Source organism: Rana temporaria, chromosome 2 (genome assembly GCF_905171775.1).
Source record: "Rana temporaria chromosome 2, aRanTem1.1, whole genome shotgun sequence".
Taxonomy (NCBI): Eukaryota; Metazoa; Chordata; class Amphibia; order Anura; family Ranidae; genus Rana; species Rana temporaria.
In genome coordinates, this window is record NC_053490.1 from 130,844,747 (window position 1) to 130,869,159 (window position 24,413).

Sequence of the window (24,413 nt, forward strand, 5' to 3'; positions counted from 1 at the left end):
ATTTATTTATTTATTTATATATATATATATATATATATATATATATATATATATATATATATATATATATATATATTCTTACTGAATTTTATGCTGCACTTTTTCTCTCTTTATAGTTCCTAACACTGCCACAAAAATATGTACTGTAAACAGGATAGATTCAAACTTAAACAGGACTCAAGCTAAACCTGTCATTAGAGGAATATGTGGACTTCTATTGCTAACCTCCTCCTAAAAAAAATCTAGCTGCCTCGCTGTTATGCTGACCCTCTGTGGTACTTCCAAGTGGCTGAGCAGGTACAAATGTGGAGATCAAGCATGAAAAGAATTAAGTCACAACTACTTGTATGTATAATTGTTTTGGATCAGTGACTTAAAATAATGAAACAAGAGGGTGTCGGCATAAGAGCCTAGCAATCGTCATTTTACATCTACTAAATTAATATGTACATAAAGATTATCCTCCTTGTCAACTCAAACGGAACCTGTGGCTTGTTCATGCAGGCAAGGCTGCACATATTTATCTTCCCTTTGTTCCACTGCTGCCCTAATAAGTTGCACAGAGTTCAGTTTAAAGCCTGGTACACACTAATAACTTGGCTGCTGTACGAACAGTCCTTTTGTGTTTTGACAGGGAGACAGCCCCCCACCCGAACACTCTGGTCAGCCCTCTCAGCCATTGGCTGAGAGGGCTGATCAGGACTGAGTGAGTGAAAAACTTATATAGCGCAACACATGCAAACTGAATCGCCTCTGGGCTCTGTATCCATTCCATGAGTAAAACTTTTTGACCTCAGAAGAGATGGGTTTTAATCTTTCTTCTGAAGGCCAAGTGGTTCAACTCCAATCGGATGGCGGTTGGTAGAGCGTTCCACAGTCTAGGTCCTTGGACTGCAAATCTTCGATCACCTTTGGACTTGTATCTGGCTTTGGGTATCTGGAGTAGATTTTGGTTGGTGGATCGCAGAACGCGATTGGGATTGTGAGCTTTTAGTTTTTCGCATAGATATTGGGGGACGTTTCCTTGAACACACTTATGTGTCAGACAGAGTGACTCTGGCGGCTGCTGGTTTTCCATGTCCGACAGAAGCCTTGACCGGCTGATGTATACATGGGCTAAATGTCGGCTGACATTCAGCCCGTGTGTACTAAGCTTTAGCGCCATATCCCTCCCCTTTGTCACAGGACACTTTGGTGTTGTAGAGGTCGGCGGGATGAAACTTCACCTGACATTTTCTGTTTAAAGGAATGGTGGTTTCTGTACCACTATATCCTTTTTCTCTTCCGTTCATGGACGGACACAGCAGCCTTTGACCTTAGGGTTATATCCGCTTCCTTCAGGAGAGTTTAGGCAGAAACAAAGCACTTTCCTCAGTGCAGCTCCTCCCAGGGGGCGTGGTTCCCCTGGTATAACCCACACCCTGCTCTAGCAGCTTCCAGTTTTTTTTCTGCCTAACGACAGGAGAGGTCAGGCACTTTGGAGTCCTGTACTCTGGAGATTTTTTTCTTGCGATTTTCTCGCTTTTTATTATTTTGTTCCTGCATTTTTGAATCCTGTGATTCTTCTATCAACAGCCGACTGGGTGACAGGCTGGGTCTTGACTCTTGTAGTCCCCCCATGTTCGGCCATCGAGCGCATGCCGGCCCTCGGCTCAGCTCTGGGTCGTTCACGACAGGCCCCATTGCTCCAGGGGCGGCCGGGGAACGTCATGTTCTTGGGCACACATATGACCGGTCTCTATGGCCTTGTCACAGTGTGTCTGGCCGTCAGCCATGCCGTTTATGCGGATGTTGGTTCTGTCTGAGATACCTCCAGCCGGTGGTCGCAGGACGGGTAAGTAGTGGCCCCTTGCTCAGGTATGGTGGTATTGCTGGAAAGTTCCCCTGGGAGTTCGACTGAGGGTTTGCCCTGCTTTCCTCTCTCCCTTATTCCTTTCCCATTTGGGTAGCGGCTGTGAGGGGGGGGGGGTTTCAGGGGTCTCTTTATTACACCGGGCCTGTGTGTTAGCGGTGGCTGTGTGTGTTCACTGCAGGGGGCTGTGTGTTCACTGCTGGGCTTTTTGTGTGATGCGCTTAATATGGCTGCGCTGTGGTGCTGTGTCACTTTTGGTGCTTTTTAAATTTAAATGCGCATTTTCCTGTGGTCCTATGGCGTTTTTTTCCCATACGGCTGTCGTTTGGCCTCGTGCGGCCGTTCCAGCGCTGCAAAAAGAGCGCAAATCCTCCTGGTGAGTTTCCCTGGGGGCCCCCATACTCTGTTGTAACGGCCGGGAGGTACTTCTTCCCCAGCAAAGCCTGAGTTAACCCTTGCTGCCCCTCCCCCTGCCGCATCTGCTGAGGCAATGTCGGTGGCGTTTTTCTCGCCAGGTTTGAAGCGACTGGTGGCCGGATGGGGGGTATATTAGCGCCCCCTCCCTGGCCTGCTTCTGGGGAGATCTCTAAAATGGTATCTGTATTGTCAGATGATGCAGGCTTAACTAGAGGTCGACCGATATATCGGTCGGCCGATATTTGGCCGTTTTTGTGAAATCGGCATCGGCCGATTATTGTGAAAAAATCAGCCGATTCGCGGCTACAATATCCAGGCCGCGAGGTCCTTTGCCTTCCAGTCATGTACTGACCAGTCACCAGTGCCCCCGCCCCTGCTCCAATCATGAATTCTCCATCCGCATTGGTTGGCCTCTGCTACTCACCGCAGGTCCTGGAAGTCTACGTACGGCGCGAGTAGGGGCGTGACGTCACATTCCTTCCCCCGCCCCCTGCAGCTCGCGGTCCACTCCTTGCTCACATTGCGAGTAGGGGCCACGCCTGTCTCTCCCACGTCACCCTTGCGTGCCCCGCCCCCTGCTGCTCCTGGTTCCCGGATCTTCTACTGGCTCTCCGTTGCGAGTAGAGGCGTGACGCCCAGTGCGCGCCCCGCCCCATGCTACTGCTTCCCGGCTTCTTATTTTGCCGCATCCCCTGCATTCTAGCTAGGTATGTGGCATATGCGTTCATTGACGTTGATCACTATGGGCATATATTTATTGTCAACACTAACTAACACTGCTGGGCAAGGTCACGCTGATGGGCACTTTTCTTATGTTAAGGGGCACTCTGATGGGCGCATTTTATTTTAAGGGACAGGCTGATGGGTATATTTTTAATGTGCGCACTGATGAGCATATTTTTTTAAGAGGGACACATTTTGTTGTGCCCATCAGATTGCCCCTTAACATAAAATATGCCCATCAGCGTACACATTAAAAAATATACCCATCAGCGTGCCCCTTAACATAAAAGTTGTTGTGCCCATCAGAGTGCCCCTTGACATAAAATTTGCCCATCAGAGTGTCCCTTAATAACAAAAAATGTGCTCATGGGCACATTTTGTTATTAAGGGACACTCTGATGGGCAAATTTTATGTCAAGGGGCACTCTGATGGGCACAACAAAACTTTTATGTTAAGGGGCATGCTGATGGGTATATTTTTAATGTGTTCGCTGATGGGCATATTGCATGTTAAGGGGCACTCTGATGGGCAAATTTTATGTTAAGGATCACGTTTTGTTGTGCCCATCAGAGTGCCCCTTAACATAAAATGTGCCCATCAGCGTGACCCTTCTTTTATGTCAAGGGGCACTCTGATGGGCACAACAAAACTTTTATGTTAAGGGGCATGCTGATGGGTATATTTTTAATGTGTTCGCTGATGGGCATATTGCATGTTAAGGGGCACTCTGATGGGCAAATTTTATGTTAAGGATCACGTTTTGTTGTGCCCATCAGAGTGCCCCTTAACATAAAATGTGCCCATCAGCGTGACCCTTATTTTATGTTAAGGGGCACAATGCATCCCCACCCATGCCCAGCACCACCCACCCCTCTCTACAACGCATCTCCTCCCACCCCTCTCCACAATGCATCCCCACCCATGCCCAGCACCATCCACTCCTCTCCACAACACATGGCTGTGGAGGAGGGAGGCGGGTACAGAGAGAGGTGGCTGTGGAGGAGGCGGGTACAGAGAGGTGGCTGTAGAGGAGGGGGGTACAGAGAGGTGGCTGTAGAGGAGGGGGGTACAGAGAGGTAGCTTTACAGCCACCTCTGTACCTCCCTCCTCCACAACCACCTCCCTGTACCCCCCTCCTTAAAATGACTAAGATTGTATTTTTTTTTCTTTTTTAATAATTATGAGGTGGCACTGATGGGCTGCACTGGTGGGCACTAATGAGGTGGTACTGATGGACACTAATGGGCTGAACTGGTAGGCACTGATGTGGTTGCACTGACAGGCTGAACTGGTGGACACTAATGAGGTGGCACTGATGGGCTACACTGGTGAGCTGCATTGGTGGGCACTGATGGACACTGATAGGCTGCACTCCACCTCTCCACCCTAAACAATAACCTCCTCCCCAACCTAGATTTTCTGAGATAATGTAAAAAAAAAAAAAAATCGGCCGCAAAAATCGGCCTAAAATATCGGCCATCGGCCACCCCAATTTTGAAATATTGGCATCGGTATCAGCCAGAGAAAAACCCACATCGGTCGACCTCTAGGCTTAACCCACGCGGACAGTGTGAGTGGCTCTGCTTCAGGGTCAGCTGCTGATAGGAATTGTTGGAGCTATTTTTTCTGCGTGATAGTCAGTACTTGAGGATGTGGCGGGGGCACCTGGTGTGCCAGTCCCTTTTGGGTCCCGCTAACCGCCACGCACTGAAAATGTGTTTCCTTGTGTTCCTTTTTTGGACAGTTTGTTGTACAAGGAATGGGATACGCCGCAGACAGTTTTTGCCTTTGCGACCCGTTATCCCTTTGTGGAGGACCTTTTTAGTAAAAGTTGGTCTCTCCTCCGTCCGTGGACCCTCCCGTGTCCAGGTTGAGCAAACCACCACCAAACCTCCACGGATGGGAGAATGGAGGCTGTGGCCCGCTCCATCTTCGCAGTAGTGGGTTCGGCTGTGAGACCGGTTTTGGCCGGGGCTCTGGGTCACGGACTCTGACTGTATGGGCAAAGCTTTTTGCTGCAGGAGCTGGAGGCACAGGGTGCTTCCGAGACCTGTAAGGACATGGCTGAACAATTGGTTCAGGGTCTGAAATTTGTCTGTGAGTCGGTCCTGGTTCCGCTCTTGCTTTCCAGGGCTTCCGCCTATGCGGTGGTACTGCGCCACCTTGTGTGGCTGATATGCTGGTCTGCGGACCAGTCTTCAAAAAAGGCCTTGTTGGATTTACTCTTTAAGCGTGAACGGTCTTTTGGGGCATCCCTGGATGGCATCATTAAGGATGCCACGGGTGGTAAGAGCACACTGCTCCCACAGTCTGGGAAGGGCAAGGAGCCTCGCCATTAGCAAGGGCCCTCCTTTACTACCCCCAATCGTTTTTTTCGCCCGCCCAGTTCGGTGAGAAAAGGTTTGCAAGGTGCTAAGACCCCCGCTGTGGGGCAGTAGCACACCTGGTACCGCAAGTCCAACAAGTCTGCGGACAAACCTGCTTCCGCCTGAAGGTCTGCCCCCGCCCGGGTCTCGGGTGGGGGACCGGCTTTGCAAATTCGCGGCTCGATGGAGGTCTCTTCTCTCCGACCGTTGGGTTTGCGAAGTAGTTTTCTCGGGGTACAAGATAGAATTTCTCTCTTGTCCACCAAACAGATTTTTTTCCCTCCAACCTCCAGCTTCCTCCGGTTCGCCGGCAGGCTCTGCCAGGGGCTGTCCAGGATCTTCTGGTCAGGGGAGTGATTGTGCCAGTTCCCTCGATGGAACGGTTTCAGGGGTTTTACTCCAATCTGTTTGTATTCCCCAAGAAGGAAGGGGTCCGTCCAATCCTGGACCTCAAGGCCCTCAATTGTTTTGTCAAAGTGCAAACATTCAGGATGGAGTCGATTCGCTCAGTGATAGCTGTGCTCCATCGGGGGGGCTTCATGGCATCCTCGGATATCATGAGCTCATACCTGCATGTTCCCATATGCACAAAGCACCAGAGATTTCTACGCTTTGCGATCGGGGAGGACCACTTTTAATTTGTGGTCCTCCCGTTCGGCCTGGCCTCGGCAACACGGGTTTTCACCAAGGTGCTCGCCCCAATGCTGGCTCTGCTGAGACAGTGAGGGATCGCTATCGTGGGGTATCTGGACGACCTTCTCCTGAGAGCTTCCTCAGGCTCAGAATTAGAGAAGGGGACGTGTCTATCACGTGTTAGACTCTCCAAGAGTTCGGCTGGCTTCTGAATATCCAGAAGTCAGTGTTGGTTCCGTCTCTGTGTCGGGAATACCTAGGGCTAGTCCTGGATTCCGCGGAGGCGAGAGTTTTTTCTCCCAACGGAGAAACTCCAGACACTGCATTCTGCGGTGCAGCAGTTGTTGACCCAGAAGTAGTCATCTCTTCGATTCTGCATGAGGGTTCTGGGTCTGATGGTGGCCTCTTTCGAGGCAGTTCCTTATGCCCAATTCCACACCAGGGAACTACAGAAGGAGATTGTCACGTTGGGGCAAGCTTCTCTGGATTACCAGATTTAGTTGAGTCAACTAACTGGTCAAGTCTTCCCTGGTGTGGTGGCTGCCGACTCCGGTGCTTCGGACCGGGAAGTCATTTCTACCTTGCCACTGGACCGTGGTCACGACGGATGCCAGCCTCTCCGGTTGGGGGGGCGTTTGGGGCACCCAGTCAGCCCAGGGGCGCTGGACACAGGAGGAGTCCCGCCTGCCAATCAATATACTGGAGCTCCAAGCAATCTAGCTGTGCCTTGCCAGGTGGTCCCTGGATCTGCAGGACCGACCGTTCAGGATCCAGTCCGACAACGCCACGGCAGTGGCGTACGTCAACCATCAGGGGGGCACACGGAGTTCAGCTGCAGCGATGGAGGTCGCGCACATCCTTCGGTGGGTCAAAAGGTCCATTCCGGCTCTATCGGCCGTGTGCATTCCGGGGGTACAGAATTGGCAAGCCGACTTCCTAAGTCGCCAAACGCTAGACCAAGGAGTGTGGTCACTCCACCCGGAGGTGTTTCAGAGTCTGTGCCCAAAGTGGGGCACTCCAGACGTGGTCCTTCTAGCGTCCCGTCTCGATCGGAAGGTGCCACGGTTCGTGGCCAGGTCAAAGGACCTGTGGGCGGACGCGTCAGACGTGTTGGTGGCACTTTGGGGTCACTATCGCCTGATTTACGCCTTCCCTCCTCTGAAGCTTCTTCCTCACCTGCTGCGCAGAGTGGAAGCTGTAGGGATTCCAACATTCCTGATCGCTCCAGACTGGCCGCGCCACTCCTGGTACGCGGACCTGGTGCATCTGGTGGCAGACGCCCCCTGGCGTCTACCTCTGAGAATAGATCTTCTGTCGCAGGGTCCTATCTTCCACCCTGCTTTACAGTCGCTGGCTTTCACGGCGTGTCTGTTGAGAGCCAGGTACTGTAGGACCGAGGCCTGTCGGGCTCGGTGGTCTCTACCTTGCGTGAACGGAAGTCTACCTCACATAGGTTTTACCATTGTACGTGGAAGGCCTACATCTCTGTGTGAGGAGATGAAGTGGCACCCTCATACGTGGTGTTTAGGATTCTGCTGTTTTTTTACAGCGGGAGTGGACCAGGCTCTCGCCTTGAATACGGTTAAGAGTCAGATTTCGGCTCTGGCCGTTTACGTTCAGCGACCCATGGCGGCGCACTCCTTGGTGCGTACGTCTGTACAGGGGGTCCGACATGTGGCTCCTCCGGTGCGCCCTCCACTACCCCCATGGGACTTGAATTTAGTCCTTTTGGTGCTTCAGGATACTCCCTTTGAGGACATCCGAGAGATCCCTTTGTTGACTCCGTCACAAAAGGTGTTTTTTTCTGGTAGCAATTACCTCGATCAGACGGGTGTCTGAACTGGCGGCCTTGTCCTGCAAGGCTCCCTATTTGGTCATCCATAAGGATAAGGTGGTGCTGAGGCCGCAGCTGTCTTTTCTCCCGAAGGTTGTTTCGGCTTTCCACATTTATGAGGACATTGTTCTTCCATCCTTATGTGCTCAGCCGAAAAACCAGAAGGAGGCCACTTTTCATTCCCTGGATGTGGTTCGGGCCTTACGTGTGTACTTATCTGCTACGGCTCCGTTCCGAAAGTCGGACTCACTGTTCGTGTCGGTGGCTGGTCCCAGAAAAGGTCTGGCAGTCTCGTCTGCCACCATTTCTAGGTGGATCCGACAGGTTGTGCTTCGGGCCTATGCCCTGAAGGGGCGGGCGCCTCCCTTTCGAGTTACGGCGCATTCGACCAGGGTGATCGGTGCCTCTTGGGCTTTCCGGCATCAAGCCTCTGTGTTACAAGTGTGTAAGGCAGCGACCTGGTCGTCGGTCCACACTTTTTCAAAGTTTTACAAGGTGGATGTGAGTGCATCTTCTGATGCCTCCTTCGGCCTCAAGGTGTTACAGGCGGCAGTTTAAAGTTGGAGTTCCTCCGTTGAGTAACTCCGGTTTTGTCTGGGGTGTAGCTTGGTTTGCTGTGTTGTTTTCCCACCCCTCGAATTTTTGGACACTGCTTGGGGACGTCCCTAAGGACAAAGGCTGTTGTGTCCGTCCCTAAGGACAAAGGCTGTTGTGTCCGTCCATGAACGAAAGAGAAAATAGGATTTTTGTACTCACCGTAAAATACATTTCTCTGAGTTCATGGACAGATACAGCACCCACCCCTCCTTTTGTTTGTACTGCTTGTTACGAACTGGAAGCTGCTAGAGCAGGGTGTGGGGTTATACCCGGGGAACCACGCCCCCTGGGAGGAGCTGCACTGAGGTTTTAACTTTGGATAGTAAAACATTATTTTTTTCTGCTAGTAAATACCTTATACAGCCTACTTCCTGTTACTTGTCTGGTGAAAAACCTAGGCTTATGACCTCATGCACCTCTCTCTCTCTCTCGCTCTCTCTCTGTGCATTTACTACTTTTTGTTTTAGGAGCCTGGAAAGCATTACACCCACGATCAGCAGATTGCTGATGCCATTCAGTTTACTTGCAGACTGTCAGTATAAGGCAGTTTAATGCTGTCAGGAAGAATCTATGAACTAAACCTAGTGCTTAACAGCACCCTGGTAGCTCATTGACAACTACAAGCCGACAGCCGCAAAGGCTACCGGGACTTGTCAATTACCCGATTTACAGAACACTGGTAATGGATGACGCAGCTGGGCGGAGCATTTATTTATTTATTTTAGATTGTGGCAGCGAGCGGATGGGAAAGATCCCTCACTTGCTGCCAAAATGGGGGATCAGGGGGGGTGCATGGGTTGATACATTTGTAACATGTTATGTGTTGGACCCTGAATATGAGTGTAACATGTTACAAAAGGTGAACTTATCCTATAAGCTTTGAAAATGAAAACCAAAAGCTAAATGGTTGTCATGCACGGCTGTTCTGGATGCTGGTCTGCCCTCATGTTGTAAAGCGCTGTTGGCGCTATATAAATCCTGTATTATTATTGTAATAATACACAACTATATGCCCACAGTCCTTTATACCTATGAAACTTGATTCAGTTTGCTCCAGCAGAAGAAACAAAATTACTTTGTGATCCCAATTGGACATTCCCTGGATAACTCTTGTGTTATCTATGAATGTTAATATCCAGTTATAATTTGTGCATTTGGAAATGCATCCAGCTCTGTTTTAAAACAATCTGCCGACCTGGCCAGAACTAGTTCTTGAGGGAGTCTATTTTACATTTTTACAATGATTACTGTGAGGAAAGTTTCCATATGTGGAGGTTTGATCTTTTTTTCCTCCAGAGGCGTGCCCCCTTGTCCTCTGTGATGACCTGAAAGTTAATGACTGTACATCTAGTAAACTATATGGATCACTTATGTATTTATACATGCTGGTCATATCCCCACCTTAATCTCCTCTTTTCAAAAGTGAATAAATTCAGTTCCTCTAATCTTTGCTCATAGCTGAGCTCCTATATGCCTCTTATCAGTTTGGTTACTCTTTTCTGCACTTTCTCCAGTTCCGCAGTTTTATTAACTGGTGCCTAAAAAGTGCATATTCCAGAAGTGCATGACTAGATTTATCCTTGTCAAACCTAACATTATTGTTTTTATTGCAGATACACTGGGGAATATCATGAAGAATATTACAGCAAAACGTTCCAAAGCCAGAATTATAGAAAAACTAATAAGCATGGGCCTTGTGTCTGACCGGAAAGAACTTTATAAGAAGAGGAAGAGAAAAGGAAAATCTTCTGGCATAGTATGCGGATCCTCCGGATCTATGTTTCTATGTTATACATATGTGTCTGCACACAATTATGGAGTACTATATATCTATATTTATGAAACATTAAATACAAATATGTCTTTCTCTGCAAGTAGAGATGTTAAAAACGGAAGTTGTGTTATTTGGGTAGACCGTGTGAGATTTGTCTTCGAATATAGGGATTAAGTTACTAAAACTGGAGAGTGCAAAATCTGCTGCAGCTCTGCATAGAAACTCGGCTTTCAGTTTTTTTTTTTGTCAAAGCTTAAAGTGATTGTAAAGGCTCAAGGTATTTAAACTGTTTCGGGTCTCTTTCTCCTCATTGACTGAGATGCCAGCGGGAGCAAATCTACAGCCAGCGAGCCAATGAGGAGAGAGTGGGGGTGGGCCGAGCCGTGCTGTGTGTGAATGGACACACAAAGCAGCAGCTCAGGAACTAGCCTGCTCGGGTGCTCCCTTAGCAAGCTTTGGGCACACATGGCAGAAGGGAGGGGCCATGAGCACCAACAGGGAACAGGAGAATCAGGGCCAGGTAAGTATTTGTTATTTTTCATTTAAAAAAATTCTGCAGAATACTTAAAGTGGAGGTTCACCCTAAAAACGATTTTTTTACATTACAGCCAGCATAGTAAAGACATTTCATTACGGCATGTTTTTTTTTTTTCTCTGTACTTACCTTTATATCCTGATTTTGTCCAGGGCTTCCGCGTTCTGATGAATCCGGGACTGGGCGTTCCTATCCTTTCGTTCGATGATTGACGGCTTGTGAAACAGGTGACCTGTCGCACAACGCGCGTCACCAGATTTCCGGAAATAGCCGCGCTGTAAGTCTGCACTATACGTAGCCTGCGCCCGCCTTGTAGAGCTCACTGCGCAGGCGCCGTATAGTGCCGACTCGCAGCTCGGGTATTTCCCGACATCTGGTGACGTGCGCTGTGCGACAGGTCACCTGTTTCACAAGCCGTCAATCATCCAACGGAAGCATAGGAACGCCCAGTCCTGCAGTCATCGGAAACCCGGAAGCCCTGGAGAAAAACAGAATATAAAGGTATGTACAGAGAGAAAAAAAAAAAAAGAAACGCCGAATGTAAATGCCCTTACTATGCTGGCTCTAATGTGTGTAACATTAAAAAAAAATTATTTGGATGAACCCCCGCTTTAAGTGTTTCTAAAGGCTTTTTTACCTTCATGTTTACCTTCATGTTTTTTACCTTGATGAATTCTATGCATGAAGGTAAAAAAAGACTTCAGTGTGCAGCTCCCCACGCAGGCTGCCCCTATACTCACATGAGCCTGAATTTAATTAAACAAGCTGAAGTTAGTAGCCGATTGGCTACCATGCAAAATTTCACCAGAATTTGCACTCTCTAGTTTTAGAAGCGCCCCATAGTGTTTTCCAAGGACTTTGACTTTCCAAGGATCACCCAGGAAAGTATGTTTTGGGGTTTTCTAATCATTTTTATTTGAATTATCAAAGTAAACATGGTTTGTTTAGCATAACAATGAACATACATGTCTCTCTGCCTTTTTTGTTTTTTGTTGCACAGTTCTATCGAGTTCTACCTTAAGGGCCCATTCACACTATGGGGGAGATTTACAAAAACTGGTGCACACAGAATTTGGTGAACCTGTGCATAGTACTCAATCGCTTTCTAGGTTTTAGGCCCCTATCACATGGGGCGGACTTTGTCCAGCAGATCCACCTGCTCAGCAGGGGATCTCTCCACTGAACCCCCGCCTGAGCAAGTAGATGACAGGTCTCTATATCTCACAAGCATTAATGAACCCTATTTATTAATATTTTAGGTGAAGCCAAATGTTAAATATTCTTTCTTTAGCAGAATTTAAAGCGGGGGTTCACCCGTACATGACACATTTTCCCCTTAGATGCTCGTTTTGTCTAGGGGAATCGGCTAGTTGTTTTAAAATATGAGCTGTACTTACCGTTTACGAGATGCATCTTCTCCCCCGCTTCCGGGTATGGGCTGCGGGACTGGGCGTTCCTATTTTGATTGACAGTCTTCCGAGAGGCTTCCGACGGTCGCATCCATCGCATCACGATTTTCCGAAAGAAGCCGAACGTCGGTGCGCAGGCGCAGTATAGAGCCGCACCGACGTTCGGCTACTAGTGACGCGATGGATGCGACCGTCGGAAACCTCTCGGAAGACTGTCAATCAAGAAGGAACGCCCGCTCCCGAAGACCCATACCCGGAAGCGACGGAGAAGATGCATCTCGAAAACGGTAAGTGCGGCTCATATTTTAAAACAACTAGCCTATTCCCCTAGACAAAACGAGCATCCATCTAAGGGTTAAAGAGAAAAAAAAAAGATCATTGGGTGAACTCCCGCTTTAAAGTCTGTTATGTTTCTTTATAAAAGTCTTTAATGCAGGTAATACAAACATATGTCTTATAACAGCAATTATTTTATGATTTATACCAGGGGTCAGCAACCCCCGGCACACGTGCCAGACATAGCACGTGGCCGCCCTTCAGGCAGCATGCAAGGGAAATCCTGGAACCCACCTCCCAAACATGAATGCCGGCCAAGTGCTGTGGCTGCATTAAGAAGTTGTGCGCCCACCTCTCTTCCTGCCCCAAGGTAGACAGTGAATCTTTGGTAATCATGCATTTTTTTTTTCTTCTCCTTGGCAGCAGCAGTCTTGTATTCAGCTGGCTCATGCCCAGGCTTTTATGATCAGTGTGCACCTTCTGTCGCTTTCCCTTCTCTCCCTAAGCAGCCACACAACTGGCTCACGCCTAAGGGGAGTCCATGTTGACTGTCGATAAGTTTTTAACAGGTTTTCTAAAAATATTACAGGCTTTGTAGGTACTACTAAAAGTAGTACTTACAAAGCCAGCTATAAAGTATTTCTCACAAAGCCAGTTATAAAGCTGACTTTGTGAGCAATGCTTTATAACTAACTTTTTAAGTACTGCAAAACCAGATATAAAGCAATACTCTTTTATATCTGGCTCTGTGAGTAATGAATTTTATCTGGCTTTGCAATACTTATAAAGTCAGTTATAAAGCCTTGCTATCAAGTTATTCAGCATTGCTCAGAAAGACAGATTTAATGCATTACTGACGAAGCCAAATATAAAGCAATACTCTTTTATATCTGGCTCTGTGAGTAATGCGTTATATCTGGCTTTCTGAGCAATGCTTAATAACTGGCTTTGTGGGTACCCCTTTATATCTGGCTTTATGAGAAATGCTTTATATCTGGCTTTGTGTGTACGGTATTATAACTGGCTTTGTGAGTAATACTTTATAACTGGCTTTATATTTCTCACAAAGCCAAATATAATACGGTATTCACAAGGCCAGATAGAAAATATTCCTCCCAAAGCCAGATATAAAGCAATACTCCTTTTATATCTGGCTCTGTGAGTAATGCGTTATATCTAGCTTTTGTGAGCAACGCTTAATAACTGGCTTTGTGAGTACCCCTTTATATCTGGCATTTATAAGTAATGCTTTGACTGTTTTTTTAAGTAATGTGTATGTTGTATATCAGTACTCACAAAGTCAGCAAAAAAAGCATTTCTCATAAAACCAGTCATTTACAGCACTTATTTGGTGCAGGAATTGGGGCTGATCTGAAGTATTACGGTGTAGGAATTGGGACTAATCTAAGGTGTGACAGTGCAAGCATTAGGACTTATCAAAGGTGTGAAGGTGCAGGAATTGGGACTGATCTGGGGGGTAAAGGTTCAGGAATTGGGACTGATCTGAGGTCTGATGGTGCAGGAATTGGGATTGATCTGAGGTGTAAAGTTGCAGGAATTGGGACTGATCTAAGGTGTGGAGGGACAGGAATTTTGACTGATCTGAGGTGTAAAGGTGCAGGCATTGGGACTGATCTGAGGTCTGATGAGGAAGGACTTAGAACTGATCTGAGGGGTGAAGGTGCAGGAATTGGGGCTGATCTGAGGGGTAAAGGTGCAGGACTGATCTGAGGGGTGCAGGGATTGGGACTAATCTGAATTGTGAAGGTGCACCGTGCAGGAATTTGAGCTGATCTGAGGTGTGAAATTTCCTTTTCGTGATTGAGTGTGTGAAGTTGACATTTTGTTTTATGTAGGCACTCAGTTTCTTTGAAAAATATTTTCAGCACACTCTTTTTAAAAGGTTGCTGCCCCGATTTATACAGTATAAGCATATGTATCATGTTTTATTTTTATTACAACTTATTTTGGCTTTTGTCTGCTTTTAGTCCGAAGAAGAATTTCTACATGATCTTGGAGTAGATGAAGGAGATCTTGATTCTGAAGAGGAGGATGAGGAAGAAGAGGAGGACAGTGAAGAAGAGGGGGAACAGGAAAATGGCAAACCACAACACATACCAAGAGAGTTGTTGAACAGAAGGAGTGGCTCACTTGTGGATCGGAAGATACAAAATATTGTACGGAATTTACATCAGGAAGGTGAGAACTGTTAAAGCGGCGTTCCAGGCAAAAATGTAACTCCTTTTAAAACCTAAGCACACCCCACCCCCTCTTGTTTTTGGATATCATTTATATATTATTTTTTTTCATAGCTTTTTGGTATGTTTTCTTCTGGACTTCCATAGCATGGCGACGTACATGACTCCCATGTTTTTTCTTGTGAACGCTGTTCATGTCCCAGAAGACGATGGAACCATTCAGAAAGCGCAATGTGACTCACGCAGTAGGAAACAGACTGTGAAGCCGCAAGGCTTCACTTCCTGTTTCTTTTAGTTAGGATGACAGTGCCTGCACCCGGAGACGATGAATGGGTGGGCTTCAGGTGCCGACATTGCAGACTACATGGACAGATAAGGGTCCTTATATTAAAAGTCAGTAGCTACAACTTTTCATTTTTTTTTTTTCCACCAGGCTGGTTCTCTGCTTTAATTATCAAGTTTACACAAGAACATGTTTAATGACAGAATGACCGTGTCAGGTTAATCTTATTATGTACTTGTTTTACAGCCTGACTTTATTTCAGTGTTGTAGAGATCTGCATGTACAGTAGAGAAATCAATTATTTGATCTCCTGCAGATTTTGTAAGTTGGCCCACTTACAAAGAAATGAAGGGTCTATAATTTTTATTATAGGTGTATTTTCAATGACAGAATATCAAACAAAAATCCAAAAAAACACACAATACAATGTTCTAAATGGAGTTGCAGTTCAGTGAGTAAAAGACTAATTTGATCCCTTACCAACCAACAATAATTCTGACTCGCACAGACTGGCTACAGTGTGTGATCATGTGGTACACAGATTAGTCCTGTCAGTTTAAGAAAGTGCACCTAACGACAACTCGTTATGTGTATAAAAGACACCTGTCCACAGAATCTTTCTTAAGCCCCTTTCACACTGGCTTTCCGATCAGGTCCGCCTGTCAGTTTTTCAGGCGGACCTGATCGGACCCTCCATTCAACCCTATGGAGCGGCGGATGTCAGCGGTGACATGTCTGCTGACATCTGCCGTTATTCGATCCTGCCTGTCAAATCCAGACCGAGATTTTTTTTTTCCATCCGTCTGGAGGATCAGATGTGATCAGATGAAAATGAACAGGTGGTCCTTTTTTATCTGATCTCCCCATAGAGGAGAGTGGGGCTCTTGCAGGTCCATCTCAGCACAATTGAGCTGGATTGATGCCCCGTTGAGCAAAGCAGAGTCCGTCGGGCAGACCGCCGATGTAAAAGAGCCCTTGCATTGAAATCTCCCCATCATGGACAAGACCAAAGGTCTATCAAAGAACCTCAAGGACTGAGATTGTAGACCTGTACAAGGCTGGAATGGGCTACAAGACTATCAGCAAGAAGCTTGGTGAGAAAGAGACAACTGTTTGAGCGCTTATTCTCAAATGAAAGAAATACAAAATAACCATGAATCACCCTCGGTCTGGAGCTCCATGCAAGATTTTGCCTCATGGGTTAAGGATGATCATGAGAAAAGTGAGGCATCATCCCAGAACTACACTGGAGGAGCTTGTGAATGATTTCAAATCAGTTGGGTCCAAAGGCTCTAAAACAAACCATTGGTAACACATTACACCAACATGGATTGAAATCCTGCAGCGCTTGTAAGGTCCCCCTCCTCAAGAAGGCACATGTACAGGCCCATCTGAAATTTGCCAATGAACATCTAAATGATTCAGAGAAGGATTAGGAGAAAGTGCTGTGGTCAGACGAGACCAAAATTTAGCTCTTTTGCATTAATTCAATGTGCCATGTTTGGAGGAAGAAAAATGCTGACTATGACCCCAAGAACACCATCCCTACAGTCAAGCACCGAGGTGGAAACATTATGCTTTGGGTCTGTTTCTCTGCTATGAGTACAAGGCTGACTTTACCTAAGGGGCCAATGGAAGGGCTATGTATTGTGAAATCTTGGATGAGAACCTTCTTCCCTCAGCCAGAACACTAATGATGGGTCAAGGGTTGGTATTCCAGCGTGACAATGACCCAAAACATATTGCCAAGGCAACAAAGGAGTGGCTCAAGAAGAAGCACAATAAGGTCATGGAGTGGCCTAGACTATCTCCAGACCTTAACCTATAGAACATTTATGGAGAGAGCTGAATTTTCAAGTTGCCAAGAGACAGCCAAGAAACCTTAAGGATTTTGAGAAGATCTGAGAAGAGTGGACCAAAATCCCTCCTGAGATGTGTGCAAACCTTGCAACCAACTACAAGAATCGTCTTACCTCTGTGCCTGCCAACAAGGGTTTCTCCACCAAGTACTAAGTCGTCATGTTTTGCTTGGGGATCAGATACTTATTTTACTCACTGAACTGTAACTCAATTTATAACATTGTTTTTTGGGGGATTTGTGTTTGATATTCTGTCTCTATTATTAAATACACCTATGATAAAAATTATAGACCCTTTATTTCTTTGTAAGTAGGCAAACTTACAAAATCTGCAGGGGATCAAATTATTATTTTCCCCACTGTACATTCTTTGTGTATTTTAGAGCTGTTGATATATGCAGTTCATAATTTATTTACATTCATTTTACTGTTTGGAGTAGGGATCATTTTACTATACAGTGAACTAATAAATGTATATAACTTTCCCAACTATACCATCGGTAAAATTCCTTGTATTTAATTTCATATACTAGTTAATATCATTGCATCTATTTTAAAATTTGATTTTTACATTTGTTTTTAGGCTTATCTGGTCCACTGTTGTGGCTTCAGAACTGTCTGAATCGGACAGCAGATGACAAAGATGAGGATGGTAAGTGCCTGATGTAAACCACCATATGTAATGAGTTGACTGGTTGAAACTGTCAGCACTGATATTTCTTTATCGTACACCACGGGACGCAAAGCCTAAGTCCTTACATAATGGTTATATGCTCACCAGAGGTGATTGGACACTGGCGCAACCAATCAGAGACAGTTCCCCTCCATATAGCCCCTCCCATCCGGGAAGTACCTCAGTTTTTTCGCTAGTGTCACGTGGAGAAGTGCTAAGGGAAGCTCAGCTAAAGAGACCCCCTGGGGTCTAAAAGGAGCTAGACCCTTGGGTCCATCCAAGCGTTAAAATATACGCCAAAGTGGATGAGATCCGGGCCTCACGCATGAGGCATCGCCTGTAAAGTCTCTCTTCAGAGGACTGGACTCTGAGGTTCAGCACTTTTCGCTATTGCAGCTAAAAGGCTTTGATCAGAGTTTTTTTTACAAGGCCCAGGGAGAGGTCTCCTTTTAGGAACTCATACCCCTGAAGGTTGGCACACAAACCCCGCCGAGATGGGTGAAGATTGGTACTGTCTGAATTTTTTTTCAGCAGAAAAACCTGCGGCGGGTATAAAGGTAAGAGAAAAAAGGAACTTTAAAGTCCTTTTTTACAATTTTTGAGTATGGTGTCTTCTCCGTTGTGACCACTAGAGGGAGTAAACAGCTGGGTTTCACTCACCTCACTCTGTACAGTGTCAGTCTGCAAGACAAGCACACTTCCTCCGCTGCAGAGCTCTGCAAAGGCCACGCTTCTCTCCTCCAGACGCAGGTAGGACCACAGAGTTCAAACAAGCAGGAGGAAGCTCCCCATCGCCCCAGGCACACCGCCATGTGGCCCTAGGTCGAGCGCGCACGGGGGGCACGCTTTATCGGGCGGAGGGGGTTTGGGAGCACGCACGCCATTATTTTGAAGATGGCACCCAGGCTGAAGCCAGAAAGCAATCCCAGAGGCCAGCAGCTCTTCCCGTGGGACACAGCAGCATTCGGGGGACACGTAAGCTCTAGGTCAGGGGTCTGCAACCTTTAAGACATAAAGAGCCACTTGGACCCGTTTCCGAATGAAAAAAAAAACTGGGAGCCGCAAAACCATTGCGACATTTAAAACAAATATAACACTGCTAATTGATATTGTACAGTATTGCATTTGCTGGGCATGTGGAGGTGGAATCTTATCTGATATTGTCAAGATTCCACCTCCACATGCCCAATATCGGATAAGATTCCACCTCCACATGCCCAATATCGGATAAGATTCCACCTCCACATGCCCAATATCGGATAAGATTCCACCTCCACATGCCCAATATCGGATAAGATTCCACCTCTACATGCCCAGCAAATGCAATCATCATCATTACAAAATCATCAGCCCCCCTCACCATCATCAGCCCCCCCCCTTCACCATCATCATTACAAAATCATAAGCCCCACCATCACCATCATTAATTACATCACCATCAGCCATCATCATCATTACAAAATCATCAGCCCCCCTCACCATCATCATCCCCCCTCACCATCATCATCAGCCCCCCCCCCCCCCCACCATCATCATTACAAAATCATCAGCTCCCCTCACCATCATCATTACAAAATCATCATCCCCCCTCACCATCATCAGCCCCCCCCCCCCCTTCACCATCATCATTACAAAATCATTAGCCCCACCATCACCATCATTAATTACATCACCATCATCATCATCATCATTACAAAATCATCAGCCCCCCTCACCATCATCAGCAGCCCCCCCCCCCCACCATCATCATTACAAAATCATCAGCCCCCTCTTCATCGCAAGCCAGCTCCCCCCCCCCCCCCACCATTATCATCATCATTAAAAAATCATCAGCTCCCCTCACCATCGCAAGCCAACCGCCACCATCATCATCATCATCATTAAAAAAATCATGCCAGCCCCCACCATCATCATCATCATCATCATCATCATCATCATCATAAAAAAAATCATCGGCTCCCCTCACCATCGCAGGCCAGCCCCCGCCCCCGCCCCCCCACCATCATCATCATCAGCAATGATGATGGTGGGGGGGGCTGGCTTGCGATGGTGAGGGGAGCTGATGATTTCTTAATGATGATTCATCATTAAAAAATCACCAGCCCCTCCCACCATCATCATCATTAAAAAATAATTAGCTCCTGTCACCATCGCAAGCCTGCCCCCTCATTGTAAGCCCCTCACAGCCTTACTGTTCTGTGCTGTGTCACGGTCCGGCTGTCACGATGCTCCCCCACGCTGGCGCGCTGATAAATGTCCCGCCCTCCTCCTCTAGACCAGCTTGTGTGACAGACAGCACACTGGCTCTATCACACAAGCTAGTCTTCTAGGAGGAGGAGGGCGGGACATTTATCACAGTGCGCCCGAACTGTTAACTCCGGGATCGCTGTGTAAAGTCCTCCGCTGGCCGCAAAAGGTGCCCCGGAGCCACGGCAAAGGTTTAAAAGAGCCGCATGCGGCTCCGGAGCCGCGGGTTACCGACCCCTGCTCTAGGTGGTTGGTGGGGCACTACGAGAGAGACACCTACTGTAGCAGGAAACTGTGTTTAGGTTGCATACTTAAAGCGGGGGTTCACCCTTAGAGGGCACTTTTCCCCCTTAGATTCCTGCTCGTTATTACTAGGGGAATCGGCTATTTATTTAAAAATAGGTGCAGTACTTACCCGTTTACGAGACGCATCCTCTCCGTCGCTTCCGGGTATGGGCTTCGGGAATGGGCGTTCCTTCTTGATTGACAGGTTTCCGAGAGGCTTCCGACGGTCGCATCCATCGCGTCACGATTTTCCGAAAGAAGCCGAACGTCGGTGCGCAGGCGCAGTATAGAGCCGCACCGACGTTCGGCTTCTTTCGGCTACGAGTGACGCGATGGATGCGACCGTCGGAAGCCTCTCGGAAGACTGTCAATCAAGAAGGAACGCCCGCTCCCGAAGACCATACCCGGAAGCGACGGAAGAAGATGCAGCTCGAAAACGGGTAAGTACTGCACCTATTTTAATACAAATAGCCGATTCCCCTAGACCGAACGAGCAGGAATCTAGGGGAAGAAAAAATTTTTTTTTAGAAATGGGTGAACTCCCGCTTTAATGTAGATTGCTAAACTAAGCACAGTAGTATATGCTTTTGGTACCTCAGCTTGTGGCTTGGTCAGATGGCTTCCCTTAGGAAAGGTTCAGGGGCTAAGAGCAAAAAAGCAACGCCGCAGGAGACAGGTGGCTCTAGCCGTGCCTGTTCGGTACCTTCTTCCCCTGTAAGCCTTGATTTGCCTATACAGGAGGAACCTTTGCCACTATCAGGAGTTTCTCCAGTGTCACCTGGGCCTGCATATGTCACTGAAGACACTTTTTGTTGCAGCCATGAAAAAATTTGAAGAAAAAATTGCTAGTTTAATCGCTAAATCCTCACAGGGGGACAAAAAGAGAAGCAGATCACCTTCAGTAAATTTAGATCCTTGGTCAGAAAAAGGGATGAGGAAAGAGGACAGGGATGAGGAGTCTGACGGTTCAGGGGTATCAGAGGAACTCTTTTCCGCTTCCCAGATGCTAAGATTGCAGGTTCAATATTATACGGAAGCAGTGCAAACTGCATTCAGACTCCCTTCTTCTGAGTTATCTGAATCACCTGTCTCCTCTCTGTGCTTGTTAAGAATTCTGCAGAGTTCAAGCTCTTTTCCAGTTCATCCGTTGCTAAAGAAGCTTATTTGCGCAGAATGGTTACATCCAGAAAAGCATTTCTCTCCTCCAAAAAAGTTTGAGATTCTTTATCCCATGGAGGAGGAATTTACCAAGAACTGAGTTTAGCTGCAGTAGATGCAGCTATTTCCTGTGTAAACAATAACCTGACTTGTCCAGTGGATGACGTACAGGTGTTTAAGGACCCTTCAGAAAAGAGGTCGGAATCCTTACTGAAGTCTTCCTTCCTGCTGGCAGGGTCAGTTGCACAACCCGCTGTAGCTGCAGTGGGTATGTGTCAGGTCCTCAAGGACCAGGTAAAAGAGGGGCTAAAGGAGTTGTCTCCAGAACAAGCCAAATTATGGGAAAATTTTCCTAAAGCCTTATGCTTTAATATAGATGCTATGAGAGATTCGATCCAGCAAGCATCTCGCCTTACACTCCAGTTAGTGCATATGCGCAGAGTCCTCTGGTTAAAACATTGGTCTGCAGAGTTACCATGTAAAAAGCTTCTGACAAGCTTTCCGTTTCATGGTGAACGCCTCTTTGGGGAAGATTTGGAGAAATACATCCAAAAGATATCTAGCAGAAAATCTACACTGCTACCAAAGAAGAGGAAAAGCAAGCAACCTTGTTTTAAACATTCTGGCCCAGATTCACAAAGCAGATACGCCGTTGTATCTCTTGAGTTGTGCCGTCGTATCTATGCGCCTGATTCTTAGAATCAGTTGCGCATAGATTTGTGTTAGATTTGACCGGCGTAAGTCTCTTACGCCGTCGGATCTTAACTGCATATTTACGCTTGCCGCTAGGGGCGTGTACGCTGATTTACGTGTCGAAATATGTAAATCAGTTAGATACGCGAATTCACGAACATACGCCCGGCCAACGCAGTACAGATGCGCCGTTTACGTTGGGCTTTTCCCGGCGTAAAGTTACCCCTGCTATATGCGGCGTAGCAATGTTAAGTATGGCCGTCGCGACGAAATGTGAAAATTTTACGTTGTTTGCGCAAGTCGTCCGTGAATGGGGCTGGACGTAATTTACGTTCACGTCAAAACCAATACGTCCTTGCGGCGTATTTGGAGCAATGCACACTGGGATATGTCCACGGATGGCGCATGCGCCGTTCGTGAAAAACGTCAATCACGTCGGGTCACGAGTGATTAACCTAACACGCCCCCCTGCTCCACATTTGAATTAGGCAGGCTTACGCCGGCCTATTTACGCTACGCCGCCGCAACTTACGGAGCAAGTGCTTTGAGAATACTGCACTTGCCCGTATAAGTTGCGGAGGCGTAACGTAAATGGGATACGTTACGCCCGCACAAAGATACGCGGCTGTACGAGAATCTGGCCCTAACGCTCCCCAGCCCCTGGTAAAACTACCTCCAGCCAGTGGCGAAGGCATTTTCAGCCAAACACAAAAGCAAAGGAAGACCAGGGCCAGAGGAACAAGAAGCAGTGGGGGTCAAAAGCTAACAACCAAAACCCCAAAGCCTCTGCATGAAGAGGCGCCCCCGCTTGGTCGAGTGGGGGGTGTCGGCTTTGCCAGTTTTCAGCGGTATGGCAGACAGAGATCCAGGACAAGTGGGTGGTATTCACTGTATCCTTAGGGTACAAGCTCCTTCAGAGGCTACTCCGCAGGATCAAAAAGGAAAATATTCCTGTAATCTTAGTGGCCCCAGATTGGGCCAGAAGACCTTGGTACGCCGAGATCATAAAGATGGCGATAGGAACAACTTCCGCTTCGCCACGACCTGCTGTCGCAAGGTCCAGTGTTCCATCCTTCCTTACAAACGCTAAGTTTGACAGTTTGGCTGTTGAGACCCACATTCTGAAAAATAGAGGGATCTCAGGTCCAGTGCTTTCTACACTTAATGCCAGAAAGCCAGCCTCCAGACTTATTTACTATAGTCTGGAAAGCATATGTTTCATGGTGTGAAACCAACAAATGGAATCCTCAAAGATATGGCATAAGTAGGATTCTTGCCATTTGCCAGCTAGGAGTGGATATGAAATTAGCCCCTAGTACCATTAAGGGTCAAATATCAGCTCTATCATTCTTCTTTCAGAGACCACTGGCATCTCATTCCCTAGTGCGGGCCTTCATTCAGGGGGTACTACGGATCAATCCGCCAGTCAAGTTCCCCTTGTGCCCATGGGACCTGAATCTAGTATTGTCTGTGTTGCAGAAGCAACCTTTTGAACCTATTCGCCACATTCCGCTGATCCTTTTAAGCAGGAAATTGGCGTTTTTGATTGCTATCTCTTTGGCTAGAAGAGTATCGGAATTAGCAGCTCTTTCTTGCAAGGAGCCTTATTTAATTTGTCATAAAGACAAAATTGTACTACGACCCCCAACCTGCTTTTTTGCCTAAGGTGGTGTCGGCTTTTCATTTAAATCAGGACATTGTCCTAAGAAGGGACAAGCGGCGTCAAGATCCACTATCTCCAGGTGGATCCGACAGACAATTTTTCAAGCCTATGGTTTAAAGATTAGGACGACTCCTTTTCTCTTCCGTTAATGGACAAACACAGCATCCTTTGACAGTAGGGTTATATCCGCTTCCTTTAGGAGAGTTTAGGCAGAAAAAAAAAGCACAAGTGTTAACACATTCCTCAGTGCAGCTCCTCCCAGGGTATAACCCACACCCTGCTCTAGCAGCCTCAATTTTTTCCTGCCTAACGACAGGAGAGGTCAGGCACTTCTGGAGTCCTGTACTCCTGGAGATTTTTTCTTGCGATTTTTCTCGCCTTTTATTATTTTGTTCCTGCATTTTTGAATCCTGTGATTCTTCTATCAACAGCCGACTGGGTGACAGGGCTGGGTCTTGACTCTTGTAGTCCCCCCATGTTCGGCCATCGAGCGTGTGCCGGCCCTCAGCTCGGCTTTGGGACGTCCACGACAGGCCCCGTTGCTCCAGGGGCAGCCTGGGAACATCTTGTTCTAGGGCACACATATGACCAGTCTTTTATGGCTTTGTCACAGTGTGTCTGGCTTGACAGCCATGCCGTTTAGCGGACGTTGGATCTGTCTGGGATACCTCCAGCCGGGGGTCGCAGGACGGGTAAGTAGTGGCCCCTTGCTCAGGTAAGTGGTCTGGCTGGAATTTTCCCCTGGGAGGTCGACTGAGGGCTTGCCCTGCTTCCCTCTCTCCCTTATTTCCTCTCCCTCCTTTCCTATTTGGGTAGCGGCTGTGAGGGGGGGTTTTCTGGGGTCTCTGGTACACCTGGACCTGTGCTCGTAGCGGGGGCTGAGTGTGTTCACTGCAGGGGGCTGTGTGTGTTCACTACAGGGCCTTTTTGTGTGCTA

At 47.3% G+C, this 24,413-nt stretch overlaps 1 protein-coding gene across 2 annotated transcripts in view; it reads left to right on the forward strand.

Moving 5' to 3' along the window:
• The window catches only part of TIMELESS (timeless circadian regulator), a 189,821-nt gene that overhangs the window by 123,024 nt on the left and 42,384 nt on the right, over window positions 1-24,413 (forward strand). For both annotated transcript variants that reach the window (XM_040341046.1, XM_040341047.1), the window contains exons 24-26: window positions 10,037-10,179; window positions 14,406-14,616; window positions 17,341-17,409. In XM_040341046.1, coding sequence (XP_040196980.1) covers window positions 10,037-10,179; window positions 14,406-14,616; window positions 17,341-17,409 — 423 coding nt within the window. The remainder of the gene's footprint in view (window positions 1-10,036; window positions 10,180-14,405; window positions 14,617-17,340; window positions 17,410-24,413) is intronic.